General features: G+C 56.2%; 1 protein-coding gene across 5 annotated transcripts in view; it reads right to left on the reverse strand.

Moving 5' to 3' along the window:
• Nucleotides 1-355: 355 nt before the first annotated feature.
• Nucleotides 356-19,033, reverse strand: part of SLC43A2 (solute carrier family 43 member 2) — a 42,459-nt gene continuing 23,781 nt past the window's right edge. For 3 of the 5 annotated variants that reach the window (XM_060290162.1, XM_060290163.2, XM_060290165.2), the window contains 10 exons: nt 16,786-16,878; nt 14,871-15,004; nt 14,585-14,787; nt 14,004-14,150; nt 12,148-12,159; nt 11,405-11,543; nt 9,912-10,041; nt 7,519-7,592; nt 6,181-6,304; nt 356-5,628 (listed from right to left, as the gene is read on the reverse strand). In XM_060290162.1, coding sequence (XP_060146145.1) covers nt 5,467-5,628; nt 6,181-6,304; nt 7,519-7,592; nt 9,912-10,041; nt 11,405-11,543; nt 12,148-12,159; nt 14,004-14,150; nt 14,585-14,787; nt 14,871-15,004; nt 16,786-16,878 — 1,218 coding nt within the window. In that variant the 3' untranslated portion in view covers nt 356-5,466. The remainder of the gene's footprint in view (nt 5,629-6,180; nt 6,305-7,518; nt 7,593-9,911; nt 10,042-11,404; nt 11,544-12,147; nt 12,160-14,003; nt 14,151-14,584; nt 14,788-14,870; nt 15,005-16,785; nt 16,879-19,033) is intronic. The other 2 variants (XM_060290164.2, XM_030861857.3) reach the window with 2 other exon arrangements.

Consider the following 19,033-nt stretch of genomic DNA (forward strand, 5'->3'; position numbering starts at 1 on the left):
TCTTCTTTTCTGCTGCTACTACCCAGGGCCCTGGCCTGGCAGGACAGTGGCCAGCTTCGTGGGAAACCTGTAGGAGGAGCAGGTGTGCCCATGACCACTGACTTAGGACAAAAGAAAAGGGGCAAGGATGAGCGCCCACCTTAGAACCAGAATTCCCAGCAGCCTTGGGCTTCCCACCCAAGAGGCTCCTTCCTCTGTCCCTTCCCCAGCTCTGCTGAAAGCTGGCCCACCAGCAAAGCTGGGCCGCAATGAGTGCAACGTAGCGGAGAGGGGGGGTCAGGGAGCCCGTCTCAGACAAGTGACAGGCAAGAGACAAGTGGCAAGCGGATGAGTGACTTAGAAAGAGACACAGGGGCCGAGGAGGAAGCAGTTCGTAGCCATTTTCGGCAGACCTTTATTAAGTGCTTACTGTGCGCCAGGAAGTAATCCAGGTGCTGGAAAGAGCAAAGGGCCGGGAAGAGCCAGGCTCAGCTCCTGAGCTGTCAGTGGCACTGCACTGACCCTCGTTGACACAGGAACATGTTAACCCTTCAGGCACCACTCTGAGAGCCTGGGCTGGGTCCTTGGACGGGGCCTGCCTAGGCCCTTCCAGCCACCAAAAGGGATTCAGCGACGTGAGACCCTCTCCCTCTTCGTCCAGGTAGACAGGCACACAGACAAGCTCCCCCACACTCCTCCAAACACATTCCCACCTGACGTGCCTGGAACACACCTCAGACTTCGACACACGTGTGCACACACGCACACACACACACACAGAGGCACAGCCAGTTTCACGAGGAGGTGGCATGGAGGTACTGCCTACAAGCCGTGCTCTGAGTCACCCACCTCAGCATGAAACTGTCAAGAGTGCCCGGATATCCCCCCGTTAGAGGTTAGCTCGAGAAGCTTTGGCCAAGTCTCTTAACAAAATGTGAAAAACGTAAAAGTGAACAAGGGGACAACTGCTTAAGGCTTTTGCTTAGAGAGGGGGTTCTGAGAGGGGTAGGGGTCAGCAGAAACAGACCTCACTTCCTTTACTTGGCCACAGGGCTGTCCCGTTATATGGGCGGGGGAGGGTGGGTGTGGGTGGTCCTCATCCCCTGTGCTCTCTGCATTCCTCCAGGGTCATAAAAATAACGCTATCGCTTGTTAAGTGCCTATGAAGTGCCAGGTGCAACAATGTGCGACTGCTCGACGTCCATGTCCACCTAGCCTCCCGGGGAGAGTATTATTGCCATTTTACAGATGAGGAAACTGAGGCTCAAGACTTGCTTCAGGTCACGAGATAGTATGTGTGGTGGGGCCCCTGACCTCTGCCCTTCCCTCACAGCCTCCTCAGCACAGGGAGATGGTCTCGCTCTGGGAAGGGTTGAGGGGCTGGGAGCGGCCAGAGGCCCTGGTTTGGTCTTGGATCTGCCTGGGAGGCTGAGAAAGACTAACTTCGGGGCTGGACATGCTGCCTGCAGAGACCAAGGGCCCAGGCGGTGGTTGTGTGCCAGCGGCGGGAGAGGTCTGCTTTGCGGCGGGCCACCCACGTGGAGGACGTTGCACCTCCTTCCGGACACCAGGTCCTCACCCCAGGACTCGGCATGAGGCAGGGCCTGGGTGGGACAGGCTTCCAGAGCCCTCCGGCTCACCCTGACCCCACCCCCACCCCAGGGGAGCGCTGCAGCCTGTGGAAAACCCATCCCTTCACTTTGGGGGTCCTGGGCTCCTAATCCTAACCCCACAGATAAGGCACCTTACTGTCCCAGAGCCCACGAGAATGCACCGTATTAAACAGCCCCGGAAGCCTGACTCTGCTGAGAAGACTTCTCAGAGTTCTCCGACAGGAGCCCCTTACCATAGGGGGTCCACAGCCTCACCTGCCCCCGGTGGTATCTGTTTAAATTCATGCAGGCTGATGTGCAAATGCATCGAAAACTCCACTGGGCTTTTTGTGCCGCTGTCTGGGACAGTCCTGCACATGTACCCCCAATACTGGATGGCTCCCCATTTTCAGTGTGCTTGGGGCACAGGGCAGCGGGATGCCCTCCTCACACTGCACAGCCCAGGGCCAGGACAAGGAGGGCTTGAGGAGAAGTTTTCACCAGGCTGACACCAGGTACAAGAGGAATAAAAAGAAACAGAACGGAACTCACAACCTGCAGCCCCATCTATGGCCTTTACGAGGGTGGGAACCTTCCCTAGTACAGGCCCAGGTAGCGAGAGCCACAGGCAGAGGCCAGGAGGGCTCGGAGGAAGCTAACCACAAAGGATCACCTGGACTCAAGAACAGGGAGGCTAGAGAGGAGCGGGGCTCGGGGCCGTGCTCCTGAGCCCAGCCTGGCCGCGCTCTTCACTCTGATTGAGCCCGCAGGGCTGGGCACGACTTCCAGCTCCTTCCCACCTGAAGCCTGGAGGAGGACGACGAAGATGGAGGGCCGAGGCCATGTGGTCCCTGCTCCACCCCAGGGCACTCCTCTCAAGGGTTGGGGCGACCAGAAACTTGCTCCCCCAAGCTACCATCGGCCTCTAGGGCCAAGATGACTCTACTAAGTAGAGCTCACCCCACTCTCTCCAAGGAAGCTCTTGGCTCCAAGAAACAGACACCTCGCCTGTGTTTGCTTCCCTTAGGCTGTTTTGCCCTGATCTCAAGGCCTGGTGGCCCCTGGGGCTGCTGCTCTGAATGGAATGTTCTGACTTAGAGGATAAGAACCACATATGAGTCCTGGCTCTCACCTTGAGCAAGTTACTCCACCTCCCTGGGCCTCAATTTTTCCAGCTGTAAATTAGGGAGGGTAGTATGAACTCCTGGCTTGTTAGCATGATCCAGTGATGGTAATGGGAAAATATGTAACCCATCAACCCTGTACAGTCAGAGCAAAATGACAGGCAAGGGAGTGGGGGGGCACCTGTGGTCCCCAACCCAGCTGGTACCCTGCTCCCATTTTCATGCCTCTAATCCCCATGCACTATTGGCCCTAGACTATCTCCCACCCTGAACTCTGGTTTCTTAACGCCTGCTTCTTCCCCCAAAGTGCACACACCCTGCACGTGGGTGGGAGAGAGAGGCCGCAGCTCCCACTTTGGCTGGGCTGGGCCCTGCTGGGAACAGCACAGGCCATGTCTGTACAAGCTCAACATATCTCCCAGCTGGAAGGGCCCTTGCTAGTCAGCGCTTCCCCAAACTGCACTCCTTTGTCAGTAGGTCTCAAATGTTGGGGGGGCGGGCGCCAGAACCACCAGGTGGGGCTTAGCAAAGTGTAGACTTCGGTTTCCCTCTAGGTCAGAGGCAAGGCCCAGAGGCTGTTATTAACCAGCACCCGAGAGCTCCTGCTGCTCGTGGTCATTGGGCCCCATGTGGAGGACGGCTGTGATGGTTAAAGCCATCCCTTAGTCACAGACCACACCCCCCCGGAGAGGCACAGCCCATCAGTGCCGCTCATCTGACCTTATCTCAGCATTTCCCGAATCTGACTATAATGCTGTTTTAAAACATGAGAATGACCTTAACATCTCACAGAACGAGCATGCTGAGGAATGCTTTGGGAAATGTTGATCTCAGGCTCTCTCTTTTTTTAAAAAAATGTCTGTTTAAAACAAATATTTGCTTTTGAGTATCTGAGTGGGTGAAGCCTAGGGAGATTACGTGCATTCAAAGGGCTCGGGCCTGGGCCTGCCCCTGCCCCTTCCTGTTGCCACCCGTTCCTCCGCCACATCCCGCCTCTGCTCTCTTTGAGCCTGCGGCTCTCCTGGGGTCACCCTGTGTCCTGAACTTAGGAGGAACCCTCAGCATGGTTGACTGGTGACAGGAAGTCTGAGCAGGGATGAAAGGGGGTCAGGATTAGCCTGTCGGGCTGGGATAAGCAGCAGAGGAGGGGATGGCCACACTTCTAAGGTGTCTGCACAAGCCCCATTTGTTTGGGGGTGGGGCGGGGGAGGAAGGTCTTTTCCTGGCCCACTGCCCCCCCCGAGACAGCAATCACACCCAGAGAGACGGTGAGTCGCTGGGTACGACTGGGGCAGAAAATCTTGTCTTGCCTTTTCTTCTCAAGCTCAAAACAGGCACATGTAGTCATTAACTGATATGCTAGAAGGGGCATCCCTTACCAGGAGGAAAATGGATTTATTGCTTTATAAAAAGGAGTCTGATAAAACTTAAAAGGGGGGGGGGAAAAAAAAAAACAACCACCAAAACAATTCACCTAAAAATCAACCCACCCCTCTCAGAGCTCCCAGGAAGCCTCAGACACATTTCTGAGGGCAGTCAAGGTGGGTGGGTTGGCAAGCCAGGCCCGCCTGGCAGAGGAAACGGGGCCTCGCCCGCATAAACAGCTCCAGGGCCCTTGGAAAGTCTGCCACCAGGGGGCGCTGTGGCCCTGCAGCCTGGGACAAGCTCCCAACCCTGAGCGGGGCTGGCTCCTGGGCGCTGGGCTTGTTGCGGGCCTGGCTGGCTCCGGGGTGTCTCCGGGAGGATAAGGGCAGACCCCCAGCGCCCACGTCCCACCCCCATCCCACACACATCTCTCATGCACAGGACACGCGCGCACAACCCACATGCACACACACCCCTAGGTCTCTCACAAATCCACCTTCCCACCCGGGCCTGGACCTCCACGTCAATCAGCCACATCTTCACTTCCACCCCCACGAAAACAGCTGTGTGTATGTGTGTGTGCGTGTGTGTGCGCGCTTGCGTGCGCGCGCACGCGCGCATGCGTGTGTTTGTGTGTGGTGCCCCTTTAATTCCCTTCAGGTCACAGACTGGACAGAGGGTGGCAGTGGAGACATGCCCCCGGCTCAGGCCCTCAGGGAGGAGGGAAGGGACTGCTGCTCGGCCCTGACCACAGCTCCTGAGCCACATGTGACCATCCAGCCCTCCATCCCCTCCCCAGGCTTTAAGCCAGGGGGCCTTCTCCACAGGCCTCGAACAGGAGGACAGGCCACAGGGGGCTGGAATCACAAAGGAGTTAGCACCAACAACAGGAAGCGGGTCCTTCCTTCCTCAGGCAGCTCAGACTGGCCGGGGGAGGAGGTGAGGGGCCAGGCGAGGCGGGTACAGACAGTGCAAGCCTTTGTCCTCAGCAGGCGTGGCTGGTGGACATGCAGCCGAGGGGCAGGTGGTGGGCAGTAGACGGCAGACTCCTCTGCTTTGGCAAGAGGCAGAATCTCGACACGCTGGGGGGAGAGGGCCTGCCTGCCCGGGGTCCTCCTGTCTGCTCCTGCAGGCACCACGGAGCCCCGAGGCTCCAGGGCCCCTCGAGGGTGGCTGAGCGAAGTCCAGAGCGCCTCTGCTTCCAGCAGGAGAAGCGCCTGACCGGGCCCTCTCCCATCCTTCCGCCGCAGAGCTCCGAGGCAGGACCAGGGCCCTGGGAGGGAGCGAGGACTCCAACATGGTGCAGGACAGGATCCTAGGGGTGCGTGGAGGTCCTCTGGGGTGGGGAGGACACCGCTGAGTCACTGAAGCAAGGGCGGGACGCCACAGTTCCGAGGTGGTGGGCACTACACAAAAGCCTCCCGGTTGGACGAGCCGTTGAGCTTGAGGAAAAGCTTGTCGTCTTCCCTCTTCTGCTGCAGCTGCCTCTCCAGCTGGCGCCGGTAGCAGATGAGGTAGAGGGGAAGGCAGAAGCCCAGCATGCTCAGGACAAGCAGCCCCACGTTCACCTGGGGAGGCAGGGATGAGAGTCGAGTCGCCACCAAGGGCGGGGGAGGGAGGCAGCAGGCAGGGGCTGTGGTCTTTGCAGAGCCCAGTTCCAGCCCCTTCCTCGCTCTCAGGTTTGGGAATGGGGAGAAGGTCACAGGAGAGGAGAGGAAAAACAAACAAGGAGTTTCAAGAGGTTGGAGGTCCCGTCGTTCCACATTCCAGCAACAGAATTCCCCAGCTGTCCACGGGCCGGGCCACCATACTGTACTGATCTGAATCTCGGGGGGGGGGGGATTGGGACAAGCTCAAAGCACCTGGTTAAGAATCTGGGCCTTTGGCAGGAGGAGCAGGGACAGCAACTTGGTTCGATTTACCCCAAAATCAGGTCCAGAAAGGACACTCTTCTCCTCTTGTCCCTCCTGCCCATTCACAAGGGGTTCCTGAACTGATCCTAACCAAAGTTCCAAACTGCCTGTCCCGGGGTTCTAGAAGCCCCCGAGTGATGCCTCCCAGCTCCCAACCAGCAGAGTGGGGCGGATGCCCATAGCCCTCTGCCCCGCGATCCTTCTTACCCACAGGGGATCTCCTTGGAGGGGACCCATCATAGCCAGAAACAGGGGCTGCTGCAGGAGAGCGAAGAGTGCACTGACCAGGGACTGCAGGCCTGTGAGGCTGCCAAACTGCGTGGAGGGGTACCTGCCGGGGCAGTAGAGAACCTGTCACCACAGGGGGCCATGCTCCGGCTTCCCACATGCTCGTTCGCAGCCTGGCCCCAGGTGCTGGTGCCCCCAGGCTGCACCTCCGGTGGCAGAGAAGAGGTGGGAATGGGGTGTGCATCCCTGGACCGCTTTCTGCTGAGCAGTTCTGCAAAGCGAATTTGTCTTTTGGACCAGCGTGAGGCCCCGGGGCCCGGGGGTGTCTGGCCAAGCCAAGTGGGAGGTGCGGTGCCAGCCGGAGTCTGCAGCCTGTGAGCCGGGCCCAGCGGGCAGGTCGGAGGCTGGGCCCGGCCTGGCTGCACCCTCTTCCAGAGGAGCGTTGTGTAATCACGGAAACATAGCATCACAGCCCTCGGACGAGGCCCTCAGACTCTGCCAGGGCAGCCACAACTTCCTCCAGGCCCGGGGGGTAGGTGGGGGTGGAACGGGCAGACCTGGAATGACCCCCATGGGATACTGTTGAGAGAGGGAGAGAGTTCTGGCAAAACCTTAGCCAGATTCTGCCAGAATTCTGGGGCCACGCCAGGCATCGTGGCCCCAGAGGTGAGAAGGGACTCCTAGCAAGGAACGGCTGGAGGAACGGGCTAGTCTTTGGTCGGAGGGAGACAGTGGATGGCGTTTGCGTTCCAGTGTGTGAGCCGAGGCCCGGCCCAAGGAGAAGGAACGACTATGGTTCCTTAGGCACGTGTGGCCTCTTGGAAAAGGAGGCAGGTTTCACTTTAGCCAAGGCCTAAGAAGGCTGTGGACAGAACCAGCCCTCTGAGGCCCTGGGTGGGATCTGTCAGGCACATCCTGGGCTCAGTTAGTCACGTCACTGCCGCCGCTGAAGCCCACTGGAAGATCACCGTTGAGCTGTGGGCAGCTAGAACCCACCCCCCTGCCCTTCCCATGAGCAGCCAGAGGCAGCCTCAGAACCCGGCTGCGCAGCAACAACGAGCGGCACCTTGGCTGGGGGAACTGACTTCGTGTTAAATGCCAAGGCTTGTGGGCACCCAACTGTCTGCCCACTGACCTGCTCCTGCCAGGTATGGCCTTCCCCTGACACACCCAACAGAAGCCCTGGTACCTAAGGCCAGAGGATGAACCCCAAGTGAGCAAGATGGCCCCCTTCAGGCCCTCAGTCCCACCAGGAACCTCCCTCAGGTCATTCCCTTACCCTCGGCCACCAGGCCACCCACAGCTCCCAGGACTTACACAGCGGCATAGAGGCCCCCGACGGCAGAGTGGATGAATCCTCGCACAATCGTGTGCAGGATGAAGGAGAGGATCTGAGGGAGGGAGAGCAGAGTGTTGAGCAAGAGACATGGAGGGCCTCACCTTGTCCCCTTGCCCCACAGCTCCTGGGGTCCTGAGTGGTGGGAGTACTGGTGCCCTGGAGTCAGCTTGTGCCAGCTTTCCAGGGCCAACTCCTGCACTGCCAAGAATTCTGAGCCGATTTTAAGTTAAACACAGTCACTACTAACAGTTCAACTGTAACAAACATACAATTCAACAAATTACAGTTGACCCTTAAACAACACGGGGGCTAGGGGTGCCGACCCTCCACGCAGCCAACAGTCCACATATAACTTAGAGTCGGCCCTCTGTACCCACAGTTCTGTATCCTCGGATTCAACCACCCACGGATCACGTGGTACTTAGTATTTACCATTGAAAACCATCTGAGTACGAGTGGACCCATGCCACTTGTGTTGTTCAGGGGTCAACTGTACGTTGAAAACAAAGTTAATGAATACTCAAAACCCAGCACACCCTAATTATTTTATTCTGTTTTACCATTAGCCGTGCTCTTAAGGTATTTTGTTTTTTCGAAAATTTTTTTATTTTTTTAGTTTTGGCTGCACCGCACAGCTTGCAGGATCAACCAGGGACTGAACTTGCGCCCTCAGCAGCGAAAGCGCGGAGTCCTGACTGCTGGACCACCAGGGAATTCCTGCTCTTAAGGTTTTTTGCTCTACTGTAAATATCGTATGATGGTGTGTTACTGTGTCTCTTTCCAACTCCACGGCTGGTGACACCGTATTGGCTGATATCAGCCACGACGAGAGCACTTGCACCGTGGAAATTGGCAAACACTAAAACCCAGGGCTCCCCCCATCCCGCCCCCATCTAGAGTCTGCTCTTAAGTGTACGTATGGACATAGCACTAAGCAGGAGGTCACTAATCACCACTCCTGCCTTCGCGGACCTGAGGACTGTGCCCAGGTCTCCCTGCCTGGCCACCCAGGCCCTACTGGTAGATGGCTGTCCCTCTCCCCTCTAGCTCTGCTTTCCTGAGGAAAGGTCACTGCTGGCAAGCTTGGCAAGCTTAGCAAGCACTTGTTAACGATTCCTTAGAGCCACGAGCTGTCTCCTTTGCTCCCAGGACCCTTTGTTTGCTCTTTGCACACAGCCCTGCCATCGGGCTCAGCGGCCAAGGCCCGTTTCCGGGAATGTGGGCAGTGGAGGCGGCGAGGGCTGCTCCTGCGGTGCTGCGAGAGGGCTGTGCCTGAACGTGCACCCGTCCCTCGGCGGGCTCTGCCTTCTACTCCAAATGCCTTGCTGCCTTTTCACAACTTGCCTTTCAATAAGAACTGGATAAAACACAAAGCAGATGACTGTCCTCACTGAGCATTGCCCCGCGACTGGACAAGGGTGGTCAGGGCAAGGGTCTGCCGGTCTTGCGGAGAGGGCCACCACCAGGAGGCCGGGAGGGCACCAGGGATGCAGCAATCCTCCCATCTGGAACCGGTAGGGCCTCCCATGGTTTACTCTGGCTGCACACGGTGTCGGCACAAACACATGGTGGCACCTGTGGGTGGTGCACACCTGGGCGTTCAATGAACTTCTGCGTGCGGCCACTTGTAGGAAGGGACTCTTGCTTTCCTCCTGGACCTGGTCCAAGATACCATCTGGACTTGGGTCACACCCATCTGGAAGCAATGCCATCACTTTTGTCCCTTCCAAGTTCATACATTTGGGGATTAGAACCAGAACACTTCTGTGGACCTAAGGGTGGAGCCAGGCAGGTAACGAAATCTACCTTTCTCAAACTCTCTGCCAAAAGTCAGGTTCCAAAGGCACTGGAAATCTTGTGAGAAGGAATTAAACTTTTGAACCCAGATGCCAAGGGATCGTCGGTCTTGCTCCCCTGTACTGGAGGAGCAGACGTTCCCACCAACGCCACAGACTAGCCAGAGTTCTTTGGACATCAGACTTCAGCTGTTCGAGCGCATGCAAAGCGAGCAGCCACACAACTACACCACGTGGTTCCAGAAACGGTAAGATGATGGTACTCGTGGTATGTAAGACGCCTAAAGACCGAGAAGAATGATGTACTTTCATAGAGAAGAGTCTTCTGTGAAAGGCAATCTGAGTTTCCTTTACACCTTGCTCCCAGCATCACGCATGTACAGAGCCTGGCAGGTAGGGGGCCCTTTGGTAAATCACAGCGGGCCGGTTGATAGGTTGGTTGGTTGAATTAAACAAATGAAAAGTCACTGTTCTCTTTGCTGAGCGAGCACTGTTCTCTCCCCCATGAGACATCACGCACCTTTCGGTCTCATCACCCCATACCCCACCTGGCTTCTCCCTCTCCCCATACCCACCTGTAGAGGCAGGTTGGGAATGAGGCAAGTCACCCCAAAGCCCACGAGCAGCAGGTTTGTGAAGGCGAAGGCCCGCATGGCGTTGGTGATCTTCTGGATCTGCCGGTCCCGCTTCTTCTTCTTCTCACCTCTGTGGAAACGCAGAGCACACACCAGAGCTGGGGGCTCCCTGGAGGATGGGCTCTCCCAGGAAGCCAGGTCCCGGGAGTCACAGCTTGTGGACAGCGCAAGACTCAGAGACCACCCGCAAGCATGTGCTAGGGACTGTGGGGGCTAGACCAGCACGAGGGACACTCCCCACTGCACCCCCTGGACTGAGCGCGGAGTGTCAACCTCAGTGGAGAGGTCGGACGCGAGAAGGCACGAGGAGACGGGCGTCAACACCCTGCGCTGCTTCGGCGAAGACTGAGGTCCGATGATGGGGAGGGAGGAGGAGAGTGCACCCAGGTCAGGATGTGGCAAAGCCTCCTTCACTACTGGCTCCAACTTCACCTGAATCCTGCAGGGAGCTGACACTAAGCCAGATAATAAGCCAAAAAAGGGAGTGAGTGGATTTCTCCTTGGGTGGCAGGAAGGGGCGAAGGAGAAACGGGTATGCGGCAGATGGAACTGGAATGGGCACCAACAGCCTTCTGGCTGTAGGACCTGACCTACATAACAGAACATTCTCTGTAATTATTTCCCTGTGAATTCACTATTACTGATTCCAGCCTCAACACCCACAAAGATACCCCACGGACAACTGTATGACATCCAAGGGCTCAGAGATGTGCAGGGAGGCCCAGACCCACCACTTTCTCCCTATGTGACCTCAGGCAAGCCACTCAGACGCCTAGCTTCAGTCCCCTCATCTGCAAAATGGGTCTAACTCATCGAGGTGCTGGGAGGCTTACCTGAGATGTTGTGCATTAAGGGCTTGGCACAGGGCCTGATACAGTAAAGAGGAGCTTATTGTACTAAGGTGGAGTCAGAGAAGACAGCATTTAACTCATCCTCTGATCTTAGAGCCCAACCCTTCTGTAAAGTAGGGCTCCGGTCCCTTGCTTAATTCTCACAGTCATGAACAGATCTATTGACATGTATTAAGGTTAGAGCCGTTTACTACTCACACCCAGTGGAGCAGACCTTGCAGGCAAACAGGACCACTCTGAGGATGTCTGCCGGTGTACTACGTGTGCTAAGGACCGCAGAGCAGCCCTAAAAGCAGGATGTTTGATAGCTGTCTGCACAGACCTTCCTCTGGTTTCTCTCCTCCTCTCTTCGAGCTCCGTGCCTCCCCAACTTTTGCATACAAAAAACTTTCCTTACAGAAGCAACAGACCAAAATGTGTGCTGAGCTGAGCGCGGGCAAGAGCAGCTTTGAGCACAGCCCTCTTTCGCCTCTCTTGCTAACTTTAAAACCTAACCCACCCACCCTGATGCTGCCTAACACCTGACCGGTGGGCTTCTCCCTCTGGGGGCCTGGGCCCGGGGCACGCGCTCCGCCTACGCACTGGTTGGCGTCTTTCTCCTCGGGCTCCTCAGGGCCATCTTCACACTCCTTCAGCCTCCAGTCCATGATGTAGCCAATGACGGGGGCTGTCAGCAGGCAGAGCAGCTGGAGCACACCGAAGATGGAGGTGTAGAGGCCCACTGAGGATAAAGACGGGCTGGGTCACGGGGGCTGCCGGCAGAGGCCTGGGGTGGGCGCTGGGCAGAGTCTGTGACCCCACAAGCCCTTCTGGGATCTTCTCCAGAACCGCCCCCTTGTCACTGTGGGTCATGAGGGGAGCCCGGAGACCTTAACCTCTGAAATCAAAGCCACCCTCTTCTTTTCTCCAAAGTCCTCGCCTATTTCCAAGAAACGGCTAACGAAATCCAGTATGTCACAGTGACTTCCCCCAGAAGCTCCAGGAAGTCTCTCTGACTTTGGGAACCACAAAATTACCAATGCCTGGGACTGAGGTTTTGTGTGTGACTGGCCGTCAGTTTTCTGCCTCTAGAAATATACGAGGAAGGCACCACTCACAAGGGCACTGACGTAAGGGCTTCAATCTTCAAAGAGCCTTAAAATTATGATGGGATTTCTCAGACAAACAGAAGCGGAATGTTGACCGCCCCACCCCCAAACACAGGTCTGGCCGAGAGGGACGTCTGGAGTTCAAGGAGAGGTGTTTCTCAGTTGAACAGAGACCGGCTAGGAGAGGATGTCATGTGTTCCCTGACGATCCCCCGTCCCCCACCCCCACTGGCTTACCGGTAGCCATCACTGCATCAAGAAAGCAAAAGTGAAAAAGCAGAGAGGAGTGAGGTCAGCAGCAGAAATGTCACAGGTTATTACAGGGGGATGGGGCACGGAGGCAGACTAGCTCTGGGCCCAGCTCACACGCCATTTCCCACCAAGCCCCGACTCTCAAGAGTGCCCAGCGCGGGTGTCTGCAGACGTTTTCCTGCCGGCTGGGGCCTCACTCATGTGCAGCTGGTGCCTCGTCACAAGCGGGCTGGTAAATCAGGCCTGTGGTGGTTGCGGGGGACCGTGATGGGGAAGCAGTGTGGGTGCAGAAGACCTGGCAGAACCTGGGCCTCGTTGCCCTTGTTCCCTCCGAGGGCAAAGAATCTACCCCACACCCAGCCCAAGTATCTCACTAGCCAGCGCTGGTCTCCCATCCACCTACTGGCCCCCTGACCCTGATAGCCAGACATGTGTGTGTGCGTGCATGTGTGTGTGTGTGTGTGTGTGTGATGTCAGGCACAACTGCTCAGAGGAGCAGGATGGGGAAAACCAATGCCCTGTCAGCTGCAGACCGAATTTCCTGGCCCAACTTCCTCTACTTCTTGAAATTGGCTTTTTGAATGCGGGAAACAGATGGAAAAAATGCCTCTTGAGCAGCAAGAGTTCTCAGAGAGTAAAAGGCCATGACTCAGCGGCAGGGAGATTTGCCTTCCAAGGGCCAGTGAGGGCCCTTCTCTGTACCCGTCAGAGTCTCCACCTGTCTGGGCCTCAGGGTTTACAATAGAGGGCAAAGAGACACGCGAGGTCATCTCTCCCCAAAGCGTGGCACACAGATTTTAATGAATGTTACATAATAAAAGGTTCCTGGGGTAGAAATCTAGGGGAATATCATTGGACGAGACAAAGCTAAACAGGTGCTTTTTCTTCCTATCTTTGCATTTGCTACAAATTTTTGCGAGGGCGCGTGATAGGATTTTTCCACATTGCTTCACGTCCGAACACCCATTTTGGAGTAGCACCTGCACTATCTGTGCCTCTTTGTCACCTTCCCCTTTTGCTAAGGCCAGGTTTCTCATCCTCTTTAAAAATGTACAGTGCCTGGCAGATCTTCCCGGGGGCGGGGGGTGGGGGTACCAACCCAAACATTGCACACCAATGAGACAGCCAATAAAAAGGATTTACCAGATGTGTTTGTCCCGCTTAGGGATAACTAAAGCTGACTCAGCTCAGGCCCTGAGGAAGTAATGACTTTCTTTGTAGAATCAAAACCTCTCATCAGCTTGTGTGTTCTCTTGGAAAAGTGGCAGGTGGGTTATCAGTTCTGTTTACCAGAAGTAACAAGCCTGGACTGGATTACCCACGAGGAAGGCTCCACCTGGCTCTGCTTCCCGGTTCAGGGCACAGATCCTGTGCAGGCCCAGGAGCCCCAGTCTCCAGCCGCAGTAGCCCAGCCCCCAGCTCGGCCCCCAGCCTCTCCACGCGGCACCCCTGCGGTTTCCCGGAGAATTCCTGGCGTTGGGTTTGACAGATAGCCTTTCAACAGGCTCTCAGGTGGAGTACCGCGTTCTGTGCCGTGTTTTCATTTACGAACACACACGTCAACCGTCCCCCTCAGGCAACAAAAAACACACCCCCACACCCCAAACACACGTAGTTATTTTAGTCCTCTCCTCCCTCCTAAACCGGGAAACTCTGACGGGGACATGAAAGGACAGTTGGGCCCGGCCGTGATGAAACGGCTCTGACACACAATCAGGCCCTTGGACTCTGCCATCTCACGGCCCTGCTGGTCCAGCCCAGCTGGGCAGGGGGCTGAACCTCAGGCGGGCAGGAGTGGCCACCGCTCATGGGCTGCGCCCCGGGGCCTGGAGGCCACCTACCTGCGTCCTGGTCGCCGCTGACCAGGAACTGGAGGATGTTGTTCATGGCGCCCATGTAGAAGATGAGGCGCAGCTGGGTGACGCACATGGTGACCAGGCTGAGCAGCAGGATGGGGCTGAACACGCTCTGCATGAACGAGGGGGCCGCTGCGGGGAGAAGAGGGTGCTCAGGGAGAAGCGGGCGGTACCGCCGTGGCCACGGCGCACCCGCCACCCAGGGGCTGGGCGCATGGGGCTGACAGCCCTGCTTTGCCGACCAAATCATGCTGGATGAGGTGGACGGCTGGACGCAGAGTCAGGTCACCCAGCCGTACGAAACAAGCTGGGTGAGACCCTCAGCCTCGCTGACCCTTTGTCTGTACGGCAGGCTGGATGGTGCCACCGGCTCTTTGGGGGATGAAATGGGGATTAAGGGAGATGGTACCCACAAAGCCCTCAGCGGGAGCTGGTCCCCCCGAGGGGGCTGCAGCTTCCACATCTGGACCGGCCTCCCCCTCCTTGTTGCTGGGGTGCGGGTGTGGGTTCAGGAGCCCCTGCTGACGGCTCAGGCAGGCTTGGGAGGTGGGGGCCGCACGCGGTACCTGCGGCATCAGGCTGGCACTTGACCTCCAGGTCGACGGTGGACAGGCACAGCTTGTGGCCCTCCTGCAGTGCCGCCTGCTCCTTGGCGTTCCGCATGGAGCTGCCCACGCTGAGGCGGCGCCCGACCGTGGTCACCTGCTTGTAGAACTGCTTCCCAGTGATCTTGTGGTCGAAGCCCAGCCAGCTGAACTTGATCTTCACCCTAGAGGCCACAGGAGAGTGTCTGTTGCGCTGCCAGGGCCCCTCGCCGGCGTAGGGGTGGGAGCAGACCGCACGTCCACTTACGTGTAGTCCATGTCCTCTGGGCCTGGGAAGGGCTCCAGGGGCCAGTTAAAGAAGCAGTTGAGGAAAACCAGCCCGGAGCAGCCGGCCCAGACCACGAGCATGACGATGAAGGAGGCACCGAAGTCGTAGATGACCTGAGAGGCACAACGGGGTAGCGGTTGGAGTCAGGGCAGGGCGGAGGGCAGAGTTAGCAGACGGAAGCTGGAGCGGGCAGCGGGTAGGGGCACCCAGCAGTCCTGCTCTCCCTGCGCTCAGCTGCGAGGGGAGGCATGGCCCCATCAGCCTGGGTGTTTGGTCGTCAGGCACCTGCATTCCAATAATCTTAGCTCGCCCTGGACCAAATGCCTCCAGCTTGGACCAAATGTCATCTCCTTGGAGAGGCCCTCCCAGACCACCCATCACTGTCACATCACTGGCTCACAGTGAACAGCCCTGGCTGAGGTTTTTGACTTCTTGATTCATTTCCTCATCTGTTACTAGGCCAGCTCCCTGAGGAACCTCCAGCCTCGTCCACTGATGTTTCTCTAGTACCCTGAAGCATACACACGGTAGGGGCCAGAAAAATACTCAAGGAATGAACAGTTGGAAGTCTCGCTTTGCTCCTCTGTGAAATGGGTGTGACACTGGCATGTACCCTCATGGTGTCAAGGTGGGGGTCAAGCGGGTAGAGGGCTCAGCACAGGGCCTGGCAGGTGAGAAGCCTGCAAGCCTGTTAATGTCATTATCGCCATTGATTTCCAGCACAAGAGTCCCCAGAGTAGTGCCAGACAGCAGCCCAGCTACCCAGGGAGGGGACCAGCAGTTAGACACGGAGAAGAGGAGGAGGGGGAACCTGTAGGCTCCTCTGCACTCCAGGAACTCGAGGACCCCTAAAATCCAGACGTCTGGCCCCAGCCCCTGCAAGCGCCTCGAAGTCCAGGCGGCCGGCCTACGTCTTTTTGTTTCGTTTTTTGGCTGCGCTGTGTGGCACGCAGGATCTTAGTTACCTGACCAGGGATCGAACCCGTGCCCCCTGCAGTGGAAGCGTGGCGTCTTCACCACTGGATCCCCAGGGAAGCCCCTGGCCCACGCCTTCTGTGACTCTTCCTCCTCTTGCCCTATGGCCTCTCCCTCTTGGACCTCTCAGCAAAGGGGATTTATGTGGTGCTGGTGCCACAGAAGGGAGAAGCCCCTTCTGAAGCCCTTTCAGGAGCAACAGGATTGGGAGCAGGAACTGGGACTGATGAACAGTGAGGTGTTTGCTCCATCCTGACCCTGTGTGACTTCCACGGGCTCAGAATCCTGCCTGGGAGGGAAACAGCTGAACCAACTTGGCTGCGAGCAGCGCTCTGGCAGTGGGGAGCAATATAGCCTAACAGCAACAGGCCTGGGGGTGGGGGGACTAGAGTTAGCTCAGGACTGGGGACAAACACTCACCCCCTTTCTGTCCCCAGGCCTGAAACGCAAAGGCAGCCTTCAGTCACACCTTGCAGTGATATGCTTGGATTTCCCAACCCCCCTGCCCCTCCCCCAACCCCCCCCCACCCCGCCCCACGCACAGCAGTTTTTTTTTTTTTTTTTTTGTGGTACGCGGGCCTCTCACTGTTGTGGCCTCTCCCGTCGTGGAGCACAGGCTCCAGACGTGCAGGCTCAGCGGCCATGACTCACGGGTCCAGCTGCTCCGCGGCACGTGGGATCTTCCCGGATCGGGGCATGAACCCGTGTCCCCTGCATTGGCAGGTGGACTCTCAACCGCTGCGCCACTAGGGAAGCCCCAGGTTTCTTTTCTTACCCCCATGCTGCCCAGGTGCATCCTGCCCCCAGATGGGGCTTGGCGGAAGGGGGGGCCCCAGCACCCGCAATGACTTCCCTCTTCTGGGAGCGCTGAAGGAGGCTTAAAGGAGGCCTCTGCTCAGACACTGGTACACACGCTCACCTTGACTCCTGGGAAGGTGACTGCTGAGGAGGCATAGGATCCAATCATCAAGGCAATAAACGTGGACCGAAGGTCACCAAACATGTTGGGCAGCTGAAAGATAAGAAGCAAGGGAGACTTCTGCTGAGAGAACAGACAGGGGACGGATGAAAGAGGAGGGGAAGAAAGAATCATGGCATCCTCAGGCACCATTTCTTATCTACTCTCCTCCCCGTGTGATTCACGGGGGCATCGGTCCAGGGGTAATCGCAGCTAATTGGAAGTTTTCTCTTCCCAGACTGAGGTTGATAAAGGAAGGGAGGAGAGTAATACAGAACTCAGACTCTGCACATGAAGACAGAGCTGGTAGCCTTCCTGGTTGGCAAGCATCCCTCCTCTCTTCTCCGGCACAGGCCAGGTCCTTCTGCCTTTGCAGGGTTACAGGAAGATGCCAGCAAGCACCGCTGGGAGCCTGAGGCAACCCTCAAAGGGAGCAAGCCTGTTAGGAATAAGAATCTATTTGAGGATGAGATCATTTTATAAATAAAAATATCCGTGTCCCAGAAGGACCAGATGTCAGCAAAGGCTGCTTTTCTTGCTGAGAAGAGTAGGTCTCTGGAAGGTGCCAATCAGAATTCTATAGCCCCCAGGGCGGACGAGGGGGCTGGCCCGGAAGTCCTCCGTCTGAATTTCTAGGTCCAAGGAGGGCTTTCCCCTTTTCCATCTGGAAAGAGCAACGGCAAGGGAGGCTCAGGCTCTCTTCCCTGTGAGGCCGCTCTTCCCATCTCACAGCAGCTTGCTCTGGGCCCGTCCAACACGACTGCGAAGCTAAAACCCCCAGTGATTCCATACAAATCCAGACATGGTATAATATGGCAACTCGGTCATGGATCCAAACAGACATGGGGCAAAGCGCATCCTCCTCAAACGGCAGTCCTGGCTGCTCTTGCTAACCTCAGGGGCGCTCGTACTGCGTACTGAAGGTTTCCCAGCCACACCCACAAGGTCCCTGGCATTGAGAATCGCTCCCTGGATCTGCCAACCTGTTTCACTGAACTCAGGTGTTTCTATGGACCTAATATATGTTCCCCTCCCCCTTTGTCTGCAATCATTTTGGGGTTTTATCAAACACAGACCACGTGATGGCTGCCCACAAGCTAATCTGCTTTTGCTGAACGGAGGCCGTTTGAATGTGTTTATTTACCTGCCCCTCATCATTTCTGCCTGTTCTGACCACAATTAATAATGAAGGAGGGGCATCATCAAAATTTAAAATGTGCTTCAAAGACACCATCCAGAAAACGAACAGAGGCACAGAAGAGAGAAAATTTGTACAAATCAGCTATCTGATAGGGCACCTGTATCTGCAGTGTATAAAGAACTCCTACAACTCAGTAAAAAAAAAACCACATATAACCATTTTTAAAATGGGCAAATAGGGCTTCCCTGGTGGCACAGTGGTTAAGAATCCGCCTGCCAATGCCGGGGACACGGGTTGGAGCCCTGGTCCAGGAAGATCCCACATGCCGCGGAGCAACTAAGCCCGTGCACCACAACTACTGAGCCTGCACTCTAGAGCCCGCGAGTCACAACTACTGAAACCCACGCGCCACAACTACTGAAACCTGTGTGCTACAGCTACTGAAGCCCGCATGCCTAGAGCCCGTGCTCCGCAACAAGAGAAGCCACCGCAATGAGAAGCCGGTGCACCATAACGAAGAGTAGCCCCCGCTCACCTCAACTAGAGAAAGCCTGCGCGCAGCAGTGAAGACCCAACGTAGCCAAAAAAATAATAATGATAATAATAAAATAAAATAAATTTATTTTAAAAAATGGGCAAATAGACATTTCTGAATAGACATTTCTCCAGAGAAGACATACAGATGGCCAATAACCTTATGAAAAGATACTCAATATCATTAATCATAGGGAAATGCAAATTAAAACTACAATGAGATACTGCTTCATACCCCCTAGGGTGGTTATAATAATAATTAAAAAAAAAAACACAACACATAATAACAAACGCTGGTGCTGATACAGAGGAATGAGAACCCTCCTACACTACTGGTAGGAATGTAAAATGGTATACAGCCACTTTGGAGAACACTGGCAGTTCCTCAATTAAACACAGAGCTACCATATGACCCAGAAATTTCACTCCTAGGTATATATATACCCAAGAGGGATGAAAATATACGCCCATGTGTACATGAATGTTTCTAGCAGTGTTTTTGGTTTTTTTGGCTGTACCTTGTGGCATGCAGGA

The sequence above is a fragment of the Globicephala melas genome, chromosome 20 (genome assembly GCF_963455315.2).
Source record: "Globicephala melas chromosome 20, mGloMel1.2, whole genome shotgun sequence".
Lineage (NCBI taxonomy): Eukaryota > Metazoa > Chordata > Mammalia > Artiodactyla > Delphinidae > Globicephala > Globicephala melas.